Source organism: Eremothecium gossypii, chromosome II (assembly GCF_000091025.4).
Source record: "Eremothecium gossypii ATCC 10895 chromosome II, complete sequence".
NCBI lineage: Eukaryota > Fungi > Ascomycota > Saccharomycetes > Saccharomycetales > Saccharomycetaceae > Eremothecium > Eremothecium gossypii.
The window spans coordinates 701,478-724,057 of record NC_005783.5 but is presented as its reverse complement, the minus strand read 5'-3'; the positions used below and the strand labels follow the sequence as shown (position 1 = coordinate 724,057).

The following is a 22,580-nucleotide window of genomic DNA, read 5'->3' as shown; positions in this document are numbered from 1 at the left end:
AATCGTATATATTAAAGAAAAAGTAACCAGTATGAACACACTCTTTCTCTTAACGGTTGGACTTGGCAACTCTCTCCAACTCGTCCTTCTTCTTGATGGCGTAGGAGGTGGAGGAACCCTTAGCGGCGTTGATTAGCTCCTCAGCCAAGGTCTCAGCAATGGTCTTGATGTTTCTGAAGGAAGCCTCTCTGGCACCGATGGTCAACAAGGCAATGGCCTGGTTGACTCTTCTCAAAGGAGAGACATCAACAGCCTGTCTTCTAGCAGCACCACCGCCACCGACTCTGGTGGTGTCTTCTCTTGGGCCAGAGTTGATGATGGCGTCGACGACAACCTGCAATGGGTTCTGGTCGGTCAAAACGTTGATGATCTCCAAAGTGTGCTTGATGATTCTGACAGCCTTCAACTTCTTACCGTTGTTTCTGCCGTTCATCATCAACGAGTTGGTCAATCTCTCGATGATAGGACATTGAGCCTTTCTGAATCTCTTGTTGGCGTATCTGCCAGCGGTGTGAGAGACGAAGATTGGCTGTCTGACCTGGATGTAGTCCACTAGAGATGGGTCCTTGACCTCGATCTCCTCGAAGGACCACTTGTTGAATAGCTTAATCTCCTGCTGAGCTAGCTGAACCTCCTCTGGGATAGCGGTAGCCAACTTGGTTGGGACGAACTCTTGAACGACTTCAAAGTCTTCTTGAACTTCGACTGGAGCTTCGTGGTCAGACATCTTGATACTCTCTCTAGCTTCCTTGGTGCTTCAAAATGTCACTAACAAGAAATCTATTCAATAAACATCCACCTTACAATCGCGCACAGCTGCTCATGTTCTTCGCAGACGAAAAATCGCGAAGCGTCTCTGCCCGCGTACCGCTAGCACCAGCGAGCAGCCCGGCCGAGCGCTAGGCGGACCGCGCTGGGCGGGCCTAGGCTGGGCTGTCCGTCTGCACATGCGAGCCCAGGAGGAGCAAGCACGCGCGCAGGCGGACACCACACCGCGCGCGGCAAGAGTGACAAAAAAATAAAATATCATATGTGTGGGTGCACAGTCACAGTCCAGAGCCCGGCTGGAGCGCCGGAACAGGGCACAGTGGCAATGACCTAAAGGCGGGCGTATGTTCAACATAAATAAGAGGTTACCTTTATACACTACTCCGGTAGATGTATCGGACGATTCTGTAAATCTATGTAGATGGGAACCCTCTCGCCGGTTTCTGGGTGGGTAACGTAGCACTCAATGCTGCCGCAACTGCGAGAGCGCTCTATGTAGATGAGCTTGACAAGTGCGACGCCGTCAGTACCATCAACGCAAAGAAGTTTGCCAATAGGTTGCTTCTTGCGTGGTCTTGGATTCTGAGATGCAAAGGGGCTGTTTGTAGGACTGGGGCTGGTGGAAGCAGCCGGGATCACGTAGTCCGTATACAGATCCAGCCGAGAAGACGTAGCAAGGGTATCCAAGGAAGCAGAGTTTGAGACAATCACAGGCGCACAGCGCTTACGCAACACGCCTGTAGCATGAGTGCGGGCTGTGAGCTCCTGGCCCACATAGCAGCCCTTGTCGAAGCTCACGGCGTCCTCATATAGGTCGAAGTTCACCTCCAGCGGGAGAACGGCCTCGGACCTGAGCTCTGAGACGCCTTCCAGGACGCCACGCCGCAGCCGCGCACGCCGGACCTCCGTGTAAGGAACCGAAACCGCAGTGGTCTTCGAACTGACCATCTGTGGGCTGAACAGGGTGGCGATGTCATCAACATCGCCAGTGGTCACCATGTAGAATATGTTGGACTTCTTGGTTGGGTCCACATTGCGGGTGTCATAGTATGCGCCGACAAGGCGGCCCTCAGCGCCGGCAAAGAACTGGGCAATAAACCACCGGGCAAACCTGAGCGCGTCGTCCTGGTTGTGCAAGGAGACCATCGGTTTCCAGAATTCGGAGCGCCAGCTAAATGACTGCTCCCACTCTGGATACGCATCCATATCAATCGCAACATGCCATACGCTTAGATCATCCCTACGCGCTATCTTTACTCTTTGTAGAAGTTTGTGGCGCTGGAGAAGGTGCTCCAGGGGCTCAACAAATATGGCATCGCACTGAAGCAAATACTCCGGGTATTTCGCGGCTGCGCCATCCGGAAGACCAAGCGGTGCGGGATATACCACCGTGTCCGTGAGAACCTTACCCTTGCTGTTTAAGAATGCACTGTATGTCCCGAAGCGGGAGATGTAGGGACCACGGGCTCGAGTTCCCTCCTTGTAGATGCCCCAGTTCCCACGACGCAAATCAAAACCGCTGATCGACGGATGCCGTTCAACTTCCCGCACATCGGGGTTAACAGTAGTAAGACTTTTCTTGACGACCTCTGGGGCAAGCTTCGCAGTAATAAGTCCATTGAGAAACTTCACGGCATCTGGCCCTCGCACGCTGATGAACGCTTTACCGGGGAGTCGACAGGACAAAAATTGTGGGGCTTCATGTGCGGAGTTCGAGGTCGTAACCTTCGTAAGCCGCCGTACAATGATGCTGCTATTAAACCGCATCCCCGGATTAAATGTTCCGTCTTAATATGGCATGTCAAAGTCCTGTAGTGGCAGTTGAAAAAGTTCCCCGGAGTTCTCCGTACCCGGCAATGGAATACATCTCCTAGCATCTCCCAGTAAGTTGATCAACAAATGATGACTTACAAGAAACGAGGAGTGCGGAATCCTCGCCTTTATATTTTAATATACTAGAGAATATAAAAATTTTGTTTAATACTTAATATCTTTCAAACCAGACCATCACTTCTGGAGTCGACGGGAGCGGAAAAATAATCGTCATTATCATAATGTAGGTTGTAATCGGTAACCGTAGAATACCTATTGGCTCGAGAGGATTGATCAGTCAAAGAGGAAAGTTTGTACATGCAAGAGTAACAAATGTATTTCGGCGAAATAAAGCAGGTACCAAGAACACTAAAAACTAGTTAGGTCCGAGATAGGTCCGCTTAGTTGGCCTCAGCAGCCAACTTTTCAGCCTTAGCGACAACGTCCTCGATACCGCCAACCATGTAGAAAGCATTCTCTGGCAAGTGGTCGTACTTACCCTCCAAGACAGCCTTGAAGGATGCGATGGTGTCCTTCAATCTCACCAATCTACCTGGGATACCAGTGAAGACCTCGGCAACAGCGAAAGGCTGAGACAAGAATCTCTGAATCTTTCTAGCTCTCTCGACAGTTAGCTTGTCCTGCTCAGACAGCTCGTCCATACCCAAAATGGCAATAATATCTTGCAAGGACTTGTATGCCTGCAAGGTTTGCTGGACTTTAGTCGCAACGTCGTAGTGCTCTTGGCCGACAACAGAAGCGTCCAAAAGTCTGGACTTGGAGTCCAATGGGTCGACGGCTGGGTAGATACCCAACTCGGAGATACCTCTGGACAAGACGGTGGTGGCGTCCAAGTGGGCGAAAGTGGTGGCTGGAGCAGGGTCAGTCAAGTCATCTGCTGGCACGTAGACGGCCTGGACAGAGGTGACGGAACCCTTCTTGGTGGTGGTAATTCTCTCCTGCAACAAACCCATATCGGTGGCCAAAGTAGGTTGGTAACCGACGGCAGATGGAATTCTACCTAGCAAAGCGGACACTTCGGAACCGGCTTGGGTGAATCTGAAAATGTTGTCAATGAACAGCAACACATCCTGACCCTCCTCGTCTCTGAAGTACTCGGCAATGGTCAAACCGGTTAGAGCAACTCTGGCTCTGGCTCCTGGAGGCTCGTTCATCTGACCGAAGACCAAGGCCACCTTGGACTCACCCTCCAAGTTGATGACACCAGTCTCTCTCATTTCACGGTACAAGTCGTTACCCTCTCTGGTTCTCTCACCGACACCAGTGAAAACAGAGAAACCACCGTGAGCCTTAGCGATGTTGTTGATCAGCTCCTGGATGAACACGGTCTTACCGACACCAGCACCACCGAACAAACCAATCTTACCACCTCTGGCGTATGGGGCCAACAGGTCGACGACCTTGATACCAGTCTCCAAGACCTCTGCCTCGGTAGACTGCTCCACGTAGGCTGGAGGGTCTGCGTGGATTGGCATCCGGGTCTTGGAGTTGATAGGACCACGCTCGTCGATTGGGTCACCCACAACGTTCAAGATTCTGCCAAGAGTCTCTCTGCCGACAGGAATCGAGATCGGAGCACCGGTGTCGACAACACGCTCGCCACGGACCAAACCCTCGGTACCGTCCATAGCAATGGTTCTGACGGTGTTCTCACCCAAGTGCTGGGCCACCTCCAACACTAGCTTGCCGTCGGCAGTGTTGATCTCCAAGGCGTTCAAAATGGCTGGCAAGTTGCCCTGCTCAAACTGAACGTCCACAACGGCACCAATGACAGCTCTCACCTTACCCTCGGAAGCTGCAGCCGTTGCAAGGCATCTAGCACCGTGGAACGGAGCCGCACGTCTGGCAGCTTGCAAAGCTGCGCGCGAAGAAGCTGCGTATACTCTAGGCAACACCATTCTCACAGTAGTATGGATAGACAACTAGACCTCGTCTTGATAGCACTGCTGTGACACCAATTGGGAAACACCGCTGTCTGTTAGTTATATAACAGAGTACCCAAGGAGAAACTGCCCTGTAGCACACCGCCACCGCTCGCGATCTTAACTTGGTGCGCCCGAAGAAAATACAGGAAAATTTTTAGCGCGCTCTGATTGGTTCGTCACACACGATTTAACTTAGATCATGCACGTGATCACTGTCATAAAAGAGCCTCCATCTGTGGTGTCTAGTGCGGTGTTCGGGGTATATGCAAGGGTAGACAGGAGGCGATCAGTCCAGCGCGCGGCAACCTGGCTTGGCTCGACTCCGGACCTAAGACGACTTGGCTTGGCTACTTAGTGGCGCAGGAAGGGCAGGGTCTACTGCCGGCGCGACGCCCCCAACGACAGTGTAGATTAAGTAAGGAAATGACTGTGAGCACCACACAGATAGCGCTAACATACCTGGAACACGAGAGAGCTGTCGTTATATGAGGAAACAGAAGTGACGATATCAACGCCTGGAACGCGAGAGCATTTTTTGCCCGATGAAGAAGAAGTGGGTATCCATAAACCCAACAAACGACTTCATGGATTGGTTGCTCTTTTTACACTACTATTGGTGCGGGCTATCTAAAGCAGCTGACGCACTTCAATTAGTTCTTATATGGGACTAAGGACTACGACACAGGGCTTCCTCGTCTGCGCCTTTTATTAAATACAATCACGTGTTGATCCGTGTGCAGCGAGCACCCGTACACTTCACGCCTCCGGTAACTAGTGGGAAAGAGGCTGTTTTGCACCTCGAGAGCGCTCTAAGCTGCGGCTCTGGCGTTGTCCCATCACGAAACACTTGCAAGAAGCTTAGCGCCAACGGTGGGACTATATAATAAGCACTCAAATCGATGTTTTAATTCCTCAAAAAGGCCTAAACGACACTATAAGCGGTTAGCGCACGCCATGCGCATGACTATGATAAATAGCGACTCGAGCGCCAGCTGCCCTATCTGGAACGGTCCTGCACCTTTCGGTGTATAATGCACCCGGACATCCCGCTTACATACATTTGTAGTCACGTGCTCTGCGCATTGCCGAACCGCGCCGAAGCAGATGACGCCAGTCGTATTCTTCGCCAAGTGTCGCAGTCAAATCGCGCATGTGCCCGCGGGAATAGCCGGAGTACGGGCCGTGTTCCGTTGCATCTTTTCAAGAGGCTGCGCAAGCTGCAGAAGATTAGCATCTCACGGCAGGACCAGCGACGAAACAAGTTATGTAACCAGGCGACAGACGCGTCACGTGACAAGTCTGGAGTGTTTCCGGAACAGTTGACAGAAGACAGAGTCATATCAATAGTTGTCCATTGAGCTGCAGCCCTGTGTTACGTATTTAGCAGAGCTACTTGCGGCCTAGGCGGGCAGCGACATTCGCAGCCTCCTCAATACCTTTGACTATACCGGAACGCACGCCGCTGTCCTCCATAACGCATAAACCTGCGATGGTGGTGCCGCCAGGAGTGCACACCTGGTGCTTTAGCGCAGCAGGATGAGAGCCCGTCTCTTCGGCCATGCGCGCGGTCCCCTCAAGCACTTTGGCGGCGCAGCGCCGCGACACGTCAAGGGGAATACCTAGCTTGACGCCGGCTTCCATCATCGACTCAAGCATGAGCAGAGCAAAGGCTGGGCCAGAGCCAATCAGCGCAGTCGCAGCATCCATGTTCTTCTCCGGCAATTCCACGCAAAGGCCCAAGTGGCCGACCAGCCGCGAGACCAGCGCCCGCTCGTCAGCGGTGACGTCTGGCGAGTGCGACACCGCTGCGGCGCCGTACCCGTACTTCGCAGGCGTGTTGGTCATGACACGCGCAACGCGTGCAGTGTAATCCACCAGCTGGTCCAGGGTCCATCCCGCGGCCAGCGATATGAGCAGCTTGTCAGCCACTTGGGTGCGCACGTCTTGCAGTACCTCCTCCACGAGGTATGGCTTTGTCCCAAGCACCACCACACGTGCCTCCGCCACGGCCTTCGCATTGTCGCCTGATGTCGACTCTACCTCAATGCCATTGGGCGAGGTCCCGAAGCCACGCACAAGCTCTGTGACCTGCTTGGCCGACTGCGCGTTGTTGTTGCATGTAATGATCCGGCTTGGGTACATCGCACGTGACTCATCATCAGCCTTTGGCGCGTTGTAGATTGCGGAGAGCACCGCCTGGCCCATCACACCGCAACCCAAAATCGTAAGAGTGTAGCCCATCTTTTCAGTAATCCTTCTTTTAGCGCGGTTGAGTTACTGGCATATGGTAGTGAGCGAGGCGTTACGCTGAAAACAGTTTCAAGATGAAATCATCGTTACCCGAACTTTGAGTGCGGCTACGTAAACGTGCATATATTTCGACCATAAGACCACCATTTAATGTTCAGCCAGGTTGCGGCAGCGACGACAGGTTGGGAATATTAATTAATTAAGAGGTTGTAGAGGCTAATCACTCGTTATCGAGGCAGTAAATATCGTAGTGTGGTGATTTATTCACACTTGCGTGGGAGTCGCTAAACAGAGACGTTTAAGTATGGGAAAACGTATGCTACAGAACGTACCTGTGCTGCATCCGACAGAAGACGAGTTCAGGGACCCCATCGGGTATCTTTCGAAGGCGGCAGTGCAGCGGCTGGGACATGTGTATGGGATGGTTAAGCTGGTACCGCCGCGCGGGTTCCAGCCACCCATGACAGTGAATGACGATATATTTCGCTTTCATGTGCGATTACAGACGCTGAGCGAGCTGGGCCTGCTTAACCGGTCGAGGCTGTTCTTCATGCGACAGCTCAACAACTTCATGATGAAGGAAGGGCAGCTGCAGCGGCCGCTGCAGCGGTTGCCATATGCCGAGGCCGATGGCCAGCGGGTGTACCTATACGACCTTTTCATCGAGGTGTTGAAGTTTTACAGCGGGGAACCGGCGGGGCCGGGTGCCGGCATCCGGAAACGCCGACGGGGACACTCCGAAACAGTGGGTGTGCCTCAACTTACTATGCGACCGCTAGATATGGTACTGTCCGATACAGGACTGTGGAGGGCGCTAGGAAGGCTGTTCCGTGTTCAGACAAGTTCAGTGTTATCTATCTTCACTACCAAGATCTCCAAGTACTACCGCTTTCTCCAGAGACAAAGTTGCTCTGATGCAAGCAGCTCTTTCATTAAGAAACTAATATATCAGGATGAGCTCCCGAAATCACTAATCCATGACGACTCGTCAGACGAATCTGAGTCTGATTCCGATGTAGAGGACGATTGTGTTATATGCCAGAAGAGGACTACGCCGACCCGACGGGTGGTCTGCAAAACCTGTCGTAACTTCTTTCACAGGGCGTGTGTTCAGGCTCCGCAACAGGATCAAAATGAGGGGATATGGATATGCAACAACTGCATTGTGGGAAACGGTTATTATGGATTTAAAGAAGAAGAACATCTTTATAACAGGGTAGAATTTAAATCGCAATGTGCAGAATACGATGCGAAGCATTTTCCTGAGGGAAAGCCACTCGATAACATCGGCCTTTTGGAAGATATGTTCTGGGATCTTGTGCACGATGTCGAGAATCGGGCGACCGTGAAGTACGGTGCTGATATCCATAACGAAGGTCCTGGAGTTGTCACAGCGTTTCCGACGCTGGAATGGGTGCCCCCTCATATTACGAAGGGGACACCAGAGTATGACGCCTTCTTACAGTACGTAGAGCATCCGATGAACCTCCTAAACCTCCCCATGGCCAGAGGATCACTACTCCCTGTTTTTGGCCGCTCAATTTCCGGAATGACAGTACCATGGCTATATATTGGGTCTACATTTTCAACTTTCTGCTGGCATTTGGAAGATCAGTATACCCTCAGTGCCAACTATCAACATGAGGGCGACCCCAAAGTATGGTATAGTATCCCAGAACAATCTGCCACGGCTTTCAATAAGCTGATGAAGAATATTGCACCCGACCTTTTTGAGAAGCAGCCCGACCTGATGCATCAGCTAGTCACTCTCATTTCGCCTTACGATGAGAAGTTTGAGGCAGCAAATATCGCCTGCTACAAGGCTGTACAATACCCTGGCGAATACATCATCACTTATCCAAAATGCTATCATGCGGGATTTAATACTGGCTATAACTTCAACGAGGCAGTCAATTTTACGCTAGACCTCTGGGTCCCTTATGGGCTATCTGCTAGTGAGGACTACAGGCTTACAGGTAAACGCTGCGTATTCGATATGTGGGAGCTAATGCTTAATGTCTTGCTTCAATACTTGGAGCGCCCACAGACTCACCAAGAGGCACTCATCCGTCGTTGTCATTTGGAACTGCAGAATATCTTTCATTCCGAAATGAAATATATCCAGTTGCTGAAAGGCATCACACATCGCGAAGACGTACTAGTCGGCTCTCGGAAACTCGCATGCACTTCAGCTTCCGGCCAAGAACATATCTTGAAACACGAACCTACAAAAAGCCAGCCGCCATCTGTCCGCCCGGACTCTAGCGTCTACGACGACGATCCGGAGCAAAACGAATGCGAGATCTTCTGCACAAAATGTAACACAATTTGTCCATTTGCGTTTGTTGTGCACTATCATCGAGGCTATTCTCGTAAGCGCCGCAGGCACCATGAGATGAGCCCTTCAAAATGGAACCGCCTAGCCTCCAAAGGCTCCGTCTCTATCTTGTGCTTGGTCGACTACGTAAGCCTGCTTGAAAGCATCGATTCGGAGGACGGATCACTTGGCAGCTCAACTTCCGAAGAAAGTACCTGCCATAAGTTCGAGGACGATGAATTGTTCTACATCAGGCGACCAAATGATATTAATCGCATCTTGCAAATAACGGAGAAGAAGTTAGATAGTTGCTTGTAACTTTTTACTGTTTTTTTTAAACTTTTAATGTTGATAATGGCAATATAGATAGGTTTCTCTTTTTTGAGAAATGTTGATATACTCAAATAGCTTACCTCGCACGTTGCACACAAGTAGTGCTACTCGCTTATCGAACATAAAGAATAACCCTATTTCCGTTTAGATGGCTGTCTTCTCACATGTTACTGTCATATATGCTAGGATCGGTTTCCTATTGACGCTCGCGTTCTTCAGTGTCAAGGATGTGGAGCTCATATTAAACCACAACTTCATCATCATCCTAGCGAGAGCGATGTATTTGCCAGAATTGCATATTCCACGTCATAGCGCCCAGTTAGGTATGGTTTCTGTCCTGTTTTTCCTGTTAGCAGTGAGCGATCTTCTGCCATTACTAGAAAATAACCTTGCGTACTTCGACTCGGTGGTACCGTTCAGACTACTGGCCTTCTTTGTCTTGGCAGGGGTATCCTACTTGCGTGAGAGTAATCTCTACTTTCACAACAATGCCGTGTTTGTCTACTGCTTCTGTGAGATCATTATGCATTTTATGATATACACTGCTATCAAAGACGACCAGTCGGTAGTGAATACACACCGGCTGGCAGACACAACCAATGCCGAGGATGAGGCTAGTGAGGACGAGTTAGAGGAGCTCGTTAGTAGCACTGCACACAGCGGCGATGCTACTAGCGAGTGAAGAGGTATTTTACCTGAGCTTTGGAATATATAGGTAGGTGATGAGCTTTACAATACGTATTCGCTAACAATGAAATGCAGGAACTCCTCAAGCTCTTTAAGTTCTGTAAAAACGGTATCAAAAACCGTTTTTCCAGCGCTGTCTGCGTAAATGACCTGGATTATCGCATTGCAATAGTTGCTGCTCTTCAAGGTCAGATCTATGACGCCTTTTGCGCCGAGGCTGGTACGCAGTTCGCTGCGTGGCATGCGGAGGATCTTGTCAAATAGGCCTATCTGTTTGTTTAGGCTAGCGATGTTCGCCTCACGAGCATGGAGCGTATCGGGCTCGCTTCGTTGTGGAAGCAGCTCGATGGACGAACCAGGAACAATGTTCAAGACGCACTCCGTAACAACTCTTTTAACCACCTGTAAGTAGTTTCTATGCCTTATTCTACCCAAAACAGGTCTTAATAGGAGAAGGTCACCATCAGCTCTATATTTATGCTTGGAAGTTGCTGGCTTGAGGCCGCGGCGCAACTGTTTCTTGTGGATTACTACCAGCAGCATGCGCAGAAGAATCAGGATTATATTGGCCCGTTTATCGTTAACCCTGCGTGGCTCATGGGTACTAAGCAAAGCACTATCGTCTAGAGGGACCATCTCAAACTCAATTCTTTCTCCAGGCGATTCTAAGACAACCTTGTTTTCATTTTCAAAGTTCACGCCATATGGCATGAGACTGACCGCTTCTTTCTTCAACTGATACATTAGTTCTCGCTCAAATATAAAAAACTTCAAGCGAGCTATCTGCCTACTGATATCGTCGTGGCATGGTTGCAGCAACGATTGGTCATCAATACTGCTTTCGCCGCTCAGGATATAATCATCTTCTTCCTCGATCTTGGTGTATATGTGGACCCTCATAAACCGCTCAACAGAATTAGCAGTAATGTGGACCTCCTCCTTAGAGTTGGAGATCGGTACGAGTTCTAGCTTGTTCAGATCCATATTGTGTCTTAATACCGCCACTCCGCGGTCCTGCTTGTATAATGAGCCTGAATCTTCATAGCCGTATTTGACTGCCAAGGACCTCTTACCAGTCTGGCGGTCGCGCATCTTAAAAACAACGTCCGTGCTGCTAATATGCTGAGATATCATGGCCCAATGAGCATGTTCTACCTCGAGAGACTTTTGCAGTTTCGCGTAGTTTTCTTTAAGCAGAGCCTTGGAGTCCTCTAGGCTCCGTAGCTTCCACCCCCTGTTTATAACTGCAAGTGTGAGAGTTTCCGTCTTATTCTTAGGTGGTAATTCCACCTTGTCTGCGTTCAAAGATGCTGTAGGGACAGACCGTTTTAGAAATGGCGACATAGACCCTACGCCGACAGAGGGCCGCACCGAGGAAAGCAAAAGCGAGATAAATTCGAGAGATAGAGAAGATTCGTTCAAGGCCAAATTGATATGCTCCAAAACCTCTCTTTTCATTTGATTGAACTCCTCCTGCGGGATGGCACTATCGTTGTTCGGTTTCAGGCGCGCATTGGAGTCATCATCTGTAATTTCTTGCGGCTTGAGGTCTGACTCCTCATCGGCATCTCCCATCTCAATATCACCTTCTACATCTAGCCCAGTTGTCAAGATACCCTTCTCTTCGCGTTCAATATCGCGCAGCAGATCCTCTTCGGTCAGCTCAGAGAAGCTTGATGCATTACGCATCTGCAGGATCAGCGGAATCAGTTTCTGTAGTGGCATACGGCCATAGGTCTCGTATGGATTACTAACCAGAGAATGTTCCTCCGAATTCTGTTGAATTGGAGCACTTGACACCGATTGCTGCGACCCACTGTCCTCACTGCTGTCCGCTGTTGTACCATTCGTAGTAACGGTGGCAGAGGCTGCCCGTGACCGAAGGTTAATCAGGTTCGGATCTAACACGATTGGAATCCCATTATCTTGATTCAATGAGTTATGACCATCGTCAGGCTCCATAATACGCTTTAATACTGACAAATAGCAACAAGAGAGGCCTGACCTTTCTGCTGAGGAAGAGACGTAGTGATGTGGGTAGATCAGTTATTGAACATAAATCACAGAATACGAAAAGCCGACGGCATGCTTGGAAAAGGAACGGTATATAATTCGGGTAAACCTTCGAAAATGGCTCAGCTATAATATATGCATTAAATCTATTTAATACCATGAAAGGCGCCTAGATTAAGTCCTCAATATCAGAGCCATAGTCAGAAAGATCCATTATATCAGGATCTATTTCGCCTTCATGATCGTCCGTCTTAACATTTTTCTTCTTCTCTCGCGAACCGGGGTATCTCATGGCCATGACACACTCGTCATGCAGCTGGTTGACAAAATTGATCCTGTCGTCAAAGGCTTGCTGCGGCTGCATCGTGGCATATACATTAAGTAGCTCACTTGTCTCGATGTAACCGCCCTCGTGGTTAATCTTAGCCTCGATTACACCATCCCTAATAGCGCGAGACACCATATACTCTACCGTTTGTTCGGAGTCCAGATGCAGGCGCAAGCATATATCCTTCAGGGAGATCTTCTTATAGGTCAAAGATATAATCCGGATACCAGTCTTTATGACGTTTGAGCGAAGACGAACACAGAGCTGGTAATTACCGTCCTCCAGAAGCTGGACCTTGTACTTTGATATGGTAGCTGTGAATTTCTTGAGGTCCCCCAGCTTAACTGCTTTGGAGAGATGAAAATATGGAGTTAGTGTGGCCTCCATCCCCTTCTGGTGGAAGAAGGAAAGCTCAGGGATATCGCCCATTAACAACTGGATAACGCAGTGCAACTTGTTTGCCTGTTGCAAAAAGCCAAGACTGCTGGGTGAGTTAGGAGCCTTCTTGATAGCGGCAATGACATATTCGTTCGCGCTTGAGTAATCGAGCTGGATGGCATTGATCTTAGAGAGATAAAAGTAGTATCTTGCCTCAAGCGGACTGGATACGCCTTGGTCACAGGGGAACTCCACCTTGCTAATGAAATCCGAGGCAATCTCAACATCGCCAGACTGGAGGAAGTTACGCAAGATGAGGGTTATTAGCATCGCCTTGGTCTCATTGTCGTACTTTAGGGTGGCAGTCCTCAAGAACTTCATCATATCCATACGTATGGTATGATCAAACTTGTTACCCAGGATCTCGTGGGCGCGCGCAATGTAGAACCACAGCTTGGCATTGATCAGGTCTAAGGAACGGTTGTTGTAGTAATGCAGCACGCCTGGAATGACCGTCTTCAGATTGAAGCTTTCCAGCGCCTCGACCTGCCCAGAGTCCAGTAGATAGAGCTGCACTAGCAGGTGCATAAACGAATTGAGCTCAGCCGACAGGTCAATCTTGCCGTCAGCAGTCAGCTGATAAAAGTCTGCGGGGTACTTGGCCCTGAATGCCTCCGCATCCTCGACGCTGCTTTTGAGGTTCTGGTTCACCACACGAAGCAATGGCACCTTGAATGCCGAGTCGTCCGGATATAGGAGCGTGATAAGGATGGTGAGGGTCTGCTGCTGCAGCTCCTTGCGCAAAGACATTAGCTCGCGAAGAGACTTCCACACATAGCGGGAGTCCAATGTTATAGTAGTCTTGGAGACCTGGCGAAGCAGATCGACAAACTTGTCAACGTTGTCCTTGCTTGCGCTATAAACATCCGGTGTATGGGCCGAGTCCACCTCCATTAGATCAGATGTCATTGTATGGATAGCCCGTTGACAGTAGCTCTTGTTTATCCTTAGTCAACGTTGTTACAGCTGTGTCAAGTAGGGTGGCAAAACTGCCATATCTAAAGGGCAAGCAACATATCCACTTTTCCGTGGTATATGATTCTAGCACGTGACCAGCAGTAACCATCCGCTGCATCTCTTACATAGGTAGCCGAAGAACTCCTCCTTCGAAGCCTCCTACTATGTTGCTTAAAGCAACTCGATGATCGAGAGGGCCTGGTCTGCCAGTATGCATGTTGCATCTTGTCTGCACTTGGATAAGCGGGGCAGTCCCGTACAAGAGTGAGCAAGAATCGCTCATGGTATCTTGATACTCAGATCCTTGGAAAGCTGGTTTGCTTTAGTGTCCTAAAGGTATCCTAGAATATTCAGGAACAGTTTTAGAGCACCATTGGCCGCACCTAGGAGATATTTCGACTTTATAGAGTCGATGAGGACGGAGTTGTGCCGCGTGTGCCGGTATTCACACCAGAACACATAATGAAGCCAAAGGCCTCTCCCACGGAGTATTCAGGTACGACTAAGTAAAGAGATCTGGAGTAGGTCATAATTTAGATAATTATCGTGGTGGTGAAGCACACAAATTTGCAGGAAGCAATTGACGCATGTCCCGCGCCAGTTCCGGTATATTCGCTAGTTTCGCATCAAAGTCGGGCGCTAACAATTGCTCTCCCTAGGGAGTGCCACCTCCTTCCAACGAGCCCAAAGTTCACAGGCATAATATACCGTAATGCAATGATAGTATCATGTCGAGATGAGAAGGACCTGTGCTTGTGTGGTCTTATCCGCGAGTAGTTGTTGCCAGAGAGGTGTAGCGTAAGCTGTCATCTTGGCCATATAACAGATAATCAGGGAATAGCATGCCAATTAATTTCCATGAAGCAGTATCATGTGTCTACTCATAGTCACAGGCCAATGAATGCACTGTAGCACATGATGGTTGTGTTCCGACAGCTGCACCGCGTGGCCAGCGTACCATTTTTTTAAAAGGGCGAAGGCATATTAGCTTTACCATCCTATGCTACGATGTTGGGGAGCCACGGTTCTCATGGACACTAAGTAGGACGCCTGCTCCGGTGGAAATGTTGCTGGTCATAAACTATACCTTTAAGTTTTCGATAATTAACTACAAAACCATGTGTAAAACTGGACTACTGCTTCTTGGCGGGCTTGTACTGCAGGGCACGTAGCCGACGAATCGTGGAGGGGTGGCTATCGTGGTAGGCAGTGTATAGCGGATCGCCTTCGGGGGTGTGGAGATTACCACGGGCGAGCATTATTAACGAGCTGCCTAAAGCATCTTGATAGCCCAGTTCCTTCGCAAACTGGTCAGCCTGGAGTTCCTGATACTGAGTATACCAATTGGTGATAAACTGCAAAGCGGCACCTGCTGGCTGAAAGAGATCATTAAACAGCATGAAGCCAATCATGACAGGCACGGTGCTCACGACAACACGCGCTGGGTCAGAAGAAGCGTTGTTTCCGATAAAGAAACCATATGCCTCGTACAGAGAAGTGTTCATGTATATGGCACTGAAGAGAGAGACAGTGAAGCCGGAAGTGGCCCACAAAAGAAGTAAGCGATATGAAATGTGGTTAAGCTTCCAGTGCCCGATCTCGTGGCCCATGACGGCCACCACTTCCTCGACCGTGGAATCATTGACTAGTGTATCAAAAAGTACGATCCGTTTAGAGAAAAACGGTAGCCCGGTGAAATACGCATTTGAGTGCGCAGAGCGGCGCGAGCCGTCCGAAAGGTAGATTTTGTCCAGTGGGAAGTTGACTCGTTTGCTTATTTCGACAATCGACGTCTTCAGCTCCCCGTCTTCCAACGGGGTGAGCTTGTTGAATAAAGCTGTAAAAACTGGCTGAAGAGCAGTCAGCACCAGATAGAAGAACAGCATCAGGATAGAGACGTAGCTGACGAAGCCAGTCGAGAACTTTTCAATTACCTTCAACAGCGCATAGGCTGCAGGAGTGGTAATCATGGAGGAGATCATAAACACTTTTAGCTGGTCCGTTAGCCATAGCTTGACCGTGGACTTGTTGAACCCGAATTTTTCCTCGAGCACAAAGTTGTAGTAATAGCTCCCAAACAACCCCTGCCACCAGTTCAGCTGTAGGTAGACGATCAAAAAGTACAGCGACTGCGAGATGGTCGATACTGGCACCAGCATGGCGGGCATGCGCTGACCTACCGCCACTCCTAGGTTCCACATCCGTGGCAGCCAGTCGTACTTAATCATTACCAGATTTAGTCCCAGGAACACCAGATCTCTAACCATACGGTAGCGTAACTTGGCCCGCTCGTACGCCTGCGTCTTTTGCATTGTTTCTTTATCAATAACGCCCTCCAGTTCGCTGGGTAGTGAAAGCTCGTTCAACTTTTTATACTCTCTGGTCGCTAGATAGGTCTCGAATCCAAACTGCGCAATATTAAGCCCCGCAATTACCTTCTTCCAGGGAATATCGCCCCTGTCCAGTAGGACCTGGACCCCCTCGACTAATTTCATTGCAAGCGATTGATTCTGTTTGGCTTAATGGCTCTGAACGTCCGCGGTGTGATCTCCTTGTAAGATGAAAGAAAGTTTCTCGATACACGTATACTTTACTTATATATATCTACACATTTTGGCCGCACAGAAAAAAGGAAGCTGCTTGAGAGGGCAATCTGCCCCTGAAACAGAAAGCAGCCCGCCAGAGTGCCTTTATCTCAAAGCATAAGACTTCAATTTAGCTTAAGTAACTTTGGCGACGTGCTTTGACGCGCGAACCATTTTCTTAGCAATGCGCACCATCTTGTAAAACCAGTAGAAGTTCAGCAGTGTCATGAAGAAATTGATGGCCGGTACAAGCAAGCCAACGAGCTTGGGGGTCTCTGGGCCCCACTGGCGCCACACATAATAGTCCATGGCGATGAGCGCCATGACGCCCCATACGATCCGCACACAGAAAAACGTAACCAGCAGCAGCAGGCCGTTCACCACCGGTAGCCAGCGCGGCACGACCGCACTCGTGGAGCCACGAGCCAGCTGTGTGATGAACCAGTTGACGTTCACCAGCGGCGTGCTGGCCTCGAAAATCAGGAACTTGCCGAGCCACGGCTGGAACGCAGGCGTCAGCGCCGACAGCAGCACAGCCAGCGAGCCCAGGGCGTGGCCCAGAAAGCCCGGGCCGAATACCGCCAGGTACCGCGTGCAGAGATATACATCCCACACGAAGTAGCCTACCATCGTCGCGGCCACCAGGCTCGCGTACTCATCGTAGAACCCGAACACCGGCAGCGCCGCAGGTAGCCGCAGCAGCGGCCATATCATGCCCACGCACAGCACCGCCTGCACCGTGGACACGGTGTGGATGTCGAAGTTCGCCCGTGTGCGCGGTGCCGCCCGTGTGTAGTGCTGGCCGAAAATCATCCGGTTTACCGCTGGCGCCACCACCGGGTACAGCACGAACTGGTACATAAGGAACGAGACCAGCACCTCGTGGCTGTGCCGCAGCAGTAGGCTGTCGTGGTCGCTGAAGAGCGAGTACTTCAAGAAAGGATCACGCATTTCGCTCACCGGTGCAGCCTGGAAACTGCAGCGGACAGATGCCGGTTGCGCGCGGGAGCCGCTTTTTAAGTCCCTGGCCCGTTGGACAGCTAATTTCAACAAAAACGCCACCACAAACCCCGAGCTACGCCTAACCCCATTGCACGGCGAACACGGGGGTGGACTAACGTCGTCGAACGATATGAGCAGCCGCGGGTTCGGCCTGCTTCGCGGCGTGTTCCGGGCACGAACCGCCAGACACCTTGTTTATCACGTGACCGGCCCTCGCCTTCACATGGGCATGCCCGGCGACACAGCAAAATTTGCGAGTGCATCACGATTATCGGCAGTGACACGCACATCTACAAGCGGATACAGAAGTGTAGAGCGGACTGCAAAAGCCGGAATGAGTGAGTCTTTTAAGCTAGTGTGCCTGGGAAACCCCCTTCTTGACATCTCGGCGACGGTGGACCCCGAGTACCTTGAACGGTACTCCTTGAAGAGCAATGATGCGATCTTAGTGGACGCCGCGGGCGACGACGGACGCATGAAGATTTTCGACGAGATGTTGGAGTTTCCTGGTATGCGTTACGTGGCTGGCGGTGCAGCACAGAATACTGCGCGTGGCGCGGCGTACGTGCTGGGGCGCGACCAGGTGGCGTACTTCGGGTGCGTGGGGCGCGACCAGTTCTCGGAGAAGCTGATGTCAGCCAACAAGGCTGCCGGCGTTAGCACGTTCTACCAGGAGGAGCCGGAGATCAGCACGGGCAAGTGCGCCGTGATGATCACGGGACATGACCGGTCGATGGTGACCGACCTAGGCGCGGCGAACCACTTCAAACCGGAGCACCTGGACAAGCACTGGAATGTCGTGGAGAGCGCCAAGATGTTCTACGTGGGCGGCTTCCACCTGACCGTGTCGCCAGAGGCCATCGTCAAGCTCGGGAAGCATGCACAGGAGAACGGCAAGCCGTTCGTGCTGAACTTCTCTGCGCCGTTCATCCCACAGTTCTTCCGCTCCGCGCTTGAGCAGGTGCTGCCTTACACGACCCACATTATCGCCAACGAGTCTGAGGCTGCATCCTACGCGGAGTCCTTTGGGCTTGACTGCGACCGCGAGGACCTTGTCTCTATTGCCAAGCACGTCATCGGCGACTCCTCCCGCACCGTTGTCTTCACCCACGGTCTAGAGCCTACAATCGTGGTCTCTCCAGCGGGCGAGGCTGCCTACCCTGTGCACCCAGTTGACAAGGAAAAGATTGTGGACACCAATGGTGCAGGTGATGCCTTTGCGGGCGGCTTCGTGGCTGCGCTTGTCCAAGGTAGAGACTTGCCAACCGCCGTCGACATGGGCCAATGGTTGGCTGCTCTGTCGATCCAGGAGTTCGGTCCCTGCTACCCAACTGAGAAGCTACAGTACTAGACTCGCATTCCTGTATAGTTGGGTTCCTTAGCGACAGTATTTAGGCAAAATGTTGATATTTCATCTCAAGAGATTGCTTTCTGAGTAGCGAAGTAATTTTTAGCGTGTCTATATTGAATTTCGGGAGTGAAAGCAAGACCTTGTAGACAACTCTCTAATGGGCACCAGTCTATCTGTTCATCTCAAGCACTGCATTTTAAATAACGCATCTACCATTCGCACGCCTTTACATATTGAGGTTTTAGGTGTGCTTTTTGACCAGTGTTGCGGTGGCTACCACTACTATTACCAAGTACCTGGAAAGGCAGAGTGCAAGGATGGACCATGCACCAAGTACATGGGCACGGATCACACATCCAGTGTATCTATACGAGACGAACAAGCTATCCCTGGGGTTCGTGGTGCTGACGGTTCTACATCTGAGCGTGTGTTTTGTGTTGCTGGGCGTTTCCGCTTCTGATTATTTATGTCCCATAGTGGTGACCTTGACGAGCCAACGGAACCGGCCGCACAAGGGCATTCTGGCAGCCATCCTACTGGCATGGTGCAATTCGTCGCCCGACTTGTTCTCCAGTCTGATGTCGTGGAACGCGGCCAACAATGCCGCCGCCTTGTCTGTGGGTGAGGTGCTGGGCGCCTGCGGCGTTATCATCTGTGTGGTACAGGGCGCGATATTTATGGTGATGAGGTCTGCGTGGGTAAATCTTAGCGCGGCGGAGCGCCATTCGATCATCGTGGACCTACTGTTTGCGATGCTGGCCGTCTGCATTATCGGCTACGTATGCCTGATGAACGCTGTGTCCGTCCTGGACTGCGTGGTAATGTTGCTCATCTACGCGGCCTACATAGTGTCGAAGATCTCTGCTGGCCAGCGGCACGCCCCCCCGACTATTGAAGTATCGAGTCCTGCGAACCAGTCCGACCAGATGCCGCCGGAGCTTGTGGGGCCCTATTCTGACATGAATGACAGCGACAGTCAGTTCTTCATTTCTGACATCGACACGGGCATCAAGCCCAGTTTGCTAACTTCTATCGACTACAATAGCCTGCTCAAGGTCCTGGAGACCGCTATGCCGCGCGAAACAGCCGACACCATCTCGCTAGAGACTATGGCAACACCGCACACCGAGCACCGCCCGGTCACAGAGCCGAACGAGCGCGTCGACCCAGCCAGGCAGCCGGGGATCACCCGCACAGCCCCGCCAATGTTCCAACCATATTCTGACAACCCCGAGTTGCAGTTGCTGACACCGCAGCCGCTGCGGTCCGAGGACCTCTTCAAGCGCCGCATAATGCAGCTCAAGTCAAACGCGCTCTACATCTTTGCGCCGCAGCTGGCGAACTTCCGCGAGAAAAGCCATGTCTCGCAGGTGCTGTCGGTCGCCCTGACGCCGTTCATGCTCCTGCTCCGCATCACCATCCCACAGTACAGCAAGTTCGCCCAGGTGGCGCCAGGGGGCGCCTCTATCTCGTTGCCGCGCACAACGATCGCGATGGCCGTCATAAATGCAGTCGCAGCGCCGCTATGGGCGGTGATGCTTTATATGTCCTTCGCTGAGTCCCGCGCGCCCGTCACGGTGTGGCTGCTCGCCGGTCTTGTCGCCACCGCGATGCTCACCATGACTGTGCTTCTCTACGCCCGTGTCCACCGTGCCGGCAAGTTCTCGCTCACGCCAGACCCGCATACCTCCGTGGCCGACGCGGAGCGTGCCGCCCACACTGCCACGTACCTCTTCAACGGTATCGGCGTGTGCTGCAGCATGCTTTGGATATCCTACCTCGCCAACACCCTCATCGAGATCATGACTCTCTACCAGCGCATCACCGATGTCTCCGAGGCCATACTGGGCCTCACCATTTTCTCGTGGGGCAACTCCGTCAGCGACCTAATGTCTAACGTCGCCATGGCCCGTCTCTACCACAAGCTGCCCGGCGACGAAGGGACGCATCAGGACACTAAGTTCCTCGCAATATCCCTGGGTGCGTGCCTCGGCGGTGTACTACTAAACACCATGATCGGCGTTGGTATCAGCGGGCTGGTAACCATGCTGCCACTCAAGAGGTGGTCCATCACGCTACGTGACCAGGGAGTAGATAGCAAGTTTCTGGTTTCTTGCGTTGCCATAGTACTACAGCTCATATTCCTTTTGTGGCTCTTTTTGACGAACGCACGCTTTTTACAGTCGCACATGAAAACAGTGGGGCTGGCGATGTGCGCCTGGTGGTTAGCGGCTACGTTACTCAACCTAGTACTTGAAGCCTCAATATAATCTGCACACAAACAAAAACGCAAACACAGAAACAAAACCCTATACATACACACGTACGCAACTACAGCACTAAGCAAGTACTCCTAGGCACGCAGCAAGCAGCCCCCCAGAGGTACACATTGATCATACGCTCTCTTTGGCATCAGGGCAGGAACCAGGCGCTACACATCACGGCGGAAGAGAACTGAGCTACTCGGAGCGAGGAGGAAGGTAAAGGTACACTTATTGTGCTGTTATTGTATACGTGCGGTATTGCGGCGCATTCTGCTTCCGTCTGCAACAGGTCAGAATGCACCTAATGATGATATTGACACTACTGTGCCTCTTCGGGCGCTTCGGGCGCGGGCTGGCACCCCGCCTCGGGGGGCTTGTGGGCATAGGAGGTGTGGCGGATGTTGGGGGCGAGGAGCTAAACTCGTCGGCCTTACAGACCTCAGAAACATTAGCCGCCGAGGCCTCACACGTGACCATCACGCGAGCGGGCTACGATAAGCTCGTGTACTTCAGCAAGATATGTGCCTTGACGTACTGCATCAAGGATAGGACGCTAGTTGAGAACAAGACGTTTTACGATGGGGGATGCCCGGCGGACCTTGAGTTCTGTTCAAACCTCACGGTGAACCCGACGGCGAAAAGGACTCGAGTGGAATTAGTATTGGAGGCAGAACGCAATGAGCTCGGCACAGGGTATGTGGCAGTTGATCATGGCAGACAGGTGGTGATACTTGCTTTCCGGGGCTCAAGCACACAGCAGGACTGGTTTAGTGACATGCAGATACACCCAATTGCATACGTGCCGGCGTCGTTAACCCGTTACAACAAGCTTGTTGCAGATGGCGTCATACCACCATGCGTGGACTGTAAGGTGCACCGGGGCTTCTACCGCTTTGCGAAGACCTTGAATAGGAACTTTTTGGAGCGTATAGAGAGGATATATAATCTATATCCGAACTATAAGTTAGTTGTCACCGGTCACTCGCTTGGCGCCGCATTGGCGAGTCTTTGTGGCATCGAGCTTGCGCTTCGGGGCTTTGAGCCCTTGGTGCTTACTTATGCCACCCCGCGGATGTTTAACCATTCATTGAGAGATTGGGTTAATGCTCTTTTCAAAACAGAGCAAATTCACTTTGAGTCGGTACAAAAGAAAGAGCTGCAACTAAATAAGGGCTACTTTCGGGTTGTGCATACCCGAGATTATATACCAATGGTCCCGCCACTATACGTTGCTGCAGGCTTGGAGATATATATCGAGAAACTTCACTTCCCACACGAGCTTAAGGATTTACATTACCGTGGCATGAATCTTGAACCACTATGGCATATTGAGGGCGACTTGCTATCCCCACGCAGTCGCTTTAATGAACGGATAGAAAAATGGTTGCATATGTATGAACATCGCAGCTACTTTATCATGATCAACACATGTAGTGGGTTCTAGTTATAGTGCTATGTAATTATGTTACACTCGTTGAAGTATATGCGGCAGTCTTAACTCGCAGAGATAGTCTGCAGTCATATACTAT

General features: G+C 51.2%; 13 protein-coding genes across 13 annotated transcripts; 5 read left to right on the top strand and 8 right to left on the bottom strand.

Moving 5' to 3' along the window:
• Positions 1 to 49: 49 nt before the first annotated feature.
• On the bottom strand, positions 50 to 727 carry RPS5 (40S ribosomal protein uS7; the record flags this gene model as incomplete). The annotated part of the gene is made up of 1 exon (NM_208472.1): positions 50 to 727. One exon carries the CDS (start codon positions 725 to 727, stop codon positions 50 to 52), a length of 678 nt encoding a protein of 225 aa, NP_983119.1.
• Positions 728 to 1,146: 419 nt separating this feature from the next.
• Positions 1,147 to 2,535, bottom strand: IBA57 (Iba57p; the record flags this gene model as incomplete). Its single annotated transcript, NM_208471.1, has 1 exon — positions 1,147 to 2,535. One exon carries the CDS (start codon positions 2,533 to 2,535, stop codon positions 1,147 to 1,149), a length of 1,389 nt encoding a protein of 462 aa, NP_983118.1.
• A 446-nt stretch (positions 2,536 to 2,981) lies between these two features.
• ATP2 (F1F0 ATP synthase subunit beta) lies at positions 2,982 to 4,499 on the bottom strand (the record flags this gene model as incomplete). The annotated part of the gene is made up of 1 exon (NM_208470.2): positions 2,982 to 4,499. One exon carries the CDS (start codon positions 4,497 to 4,499, stop codon positions 2,982 to 2,984), a length of 1,518 nt encoding a protein of 505 aa, NP_983117.2.
• A 1,416-nt stretch (positions 4,500 to 5,915) lies between these two features.
• PRO3 (pyrroline-5-carboxylate reductase) lies at positions 5,916 to 6,767 on the bottom strand (the record flags this gene model as incomplete). Its single annotated transcript, NM_208469.1, has 1 exon — positions 5,916 to 6,767. The coding sequence occupies one exon, from the start codon at positions 6,765 to 6,767 to the stop codon at positions 5,916 to 5,918; it is 852 nt and encodes a 283-aa protein (NP_983116.1).
• A 313-nt stretch (positions 6,768 to 7,080) lies between these two features.
• Positions 7,081 to 9,411, top strand: JHD2 (histone demethylase; the record flags this gene model as incomplete). Its single annotated transcript, NM_208468.1, has 1 exon — positions 7,081 to 9,411. The coding sequence occupies one exon, from the start codon at positions 7,081 to 7,083 to the stop codon at positions 9,409 to 9,411; it is 2,331 nt and encodes a 776-aa protein (NP_983115.1).
• A 163-nt stretch (positions 9,412 to 9,574) lies between these two features.
• On the top strand, positions 9,575 to 10,108 carry ILM1 (Ilm1p; the record flags this gene model as incomplete). Its single annotated transcript, NM_208467.2, has 1 exon — positions 9,575 to 10,108. The coding sequence occupies one exon, from the start codon at positions 9,575 to 9,577 to the stop codon at positions 10,106 to 10,108; it is 534 nt and encodes a 177-aa protein (NP_983114.2).
• A 47-nt stretch (positions 10,109 to 10,155) lies between these two features.
• SRB4 (Srb4p) lies at positions 10,156 to 12,075 on the bottom strand (the record flags this gene model as incomplete). Its single annotated transcript, NM_208466.1, has 1 exon — positions 10,156 to 12,075. The coding sequence occupies one exon, from the start codon at positions 12,073 to 12,075 to the stop codon at positions 10,156 to 10,158; it is 1,920 nt and encodes a 639-aa protein (NP_983113.1).
• Positions 12,076 to 12,295: 220 nt separating this feature from the next.
• Positions 12,296 to 13,801, bottom strand: RPN3 (proteasome regulatory particle lid subunit RPN3; the record flags this gene model as incomplete). Its single annotated transcript, NM_208465.1, has 1 exon — positions 12,296 to 13,801. The coding sequence occupies one exon, from the start codon at positions 13,799 to 13,801 to the stop codon at positions 12,296 to 12,298; it is 1,506 nt and encodes a 501-aa protein (NP_983112.1).
• Positions 13,802 to 14,982: 1,181 nt separating this feature from the next.
• Positions 14,983 to 16,344, bottom strand: STE24 (zinc metalloprotease; the record flags this gene model as incomplete). Its single annotated transcript, NM_208464.1, has 1 exon — positions 14,983 to 16,344. The coding sequence occupies one exon, from the start codon at positions 16,342 to 16,344 to the stop codon at positions 14,983 to 14,985; it is 1,362 nt and encodes a 453-aa protein (NP_983111.1).
• A 225-nt stretch (positions 16,345 to 16,569) lies between these two features.
• On the bottom strand, positions 16,570 to 17,385 carry TDA4 (Tda4p; the record flags this gene model as incomplete). Its single annotated transcript, NM_208463.1, has 1 exon — positions 16,570 to 17,385. One exon carries the CDS (start codon positions 17,383 to 17,385, stop codon positions 16,570 to 16,572), a length of 816 nt encoding a protein of 271 aa, NP_983110.1.
• A 181-nt stretch (positions 17,386 to 17,566) lies between these two features.
• ADO1 (adenosine kinase) lies at positions 17,567 to 18,787 on the top strand (the record flags this gene model as incomplete). Its single annotated transcript, NM_208462.1, has 1 exon — positions 17,567 to 18,787. The coding sequence occupies one exon, from the start codon at positions 17,567 to 17,569 to the stop codon at positions 18,785 to 18,787; it is 1,221 nt and encodes a 406-aa protein (NP_983109.1).
• Positions 18,788 to 19,104: 317 nt separating this feature from the next.
• On the top strand, positions 19,105 to 21,057 carry ECM27 (Ecm27p; the record flags this gene model as incomplete). The annotated part of the gene is made up of 1 exon (NM_208461.1): positions 19,105 to 21,057. One exon carries the CDS (start codon positions 19,105 to 19,107, stop codon positions 21,055 to 21,057), a length of 1,953 nt encoding a protein of 650 aa, NP_983108.1.
• Positions 21,058 to 21,346: 289 nt separating this feature from the next.
• LIH1 (putative lipase) lies at positions 21,347 to 22,495 on the top strand (the record flags this gene model as incomplete). Its single annotated transcript, NM_208460.1, has 1 exon — positions 21,347 to 22,495. One exon carries the CDS (start codon positions 21,347 to 21,349, stop codon positions 22,493 to 22,495), a length of 1,149 nt encoding a protein of 382 aa, NP_983107.1.
• Between the last annotated feature and the right edge of the window lie 85 nt (positions 22,496 to 22,580).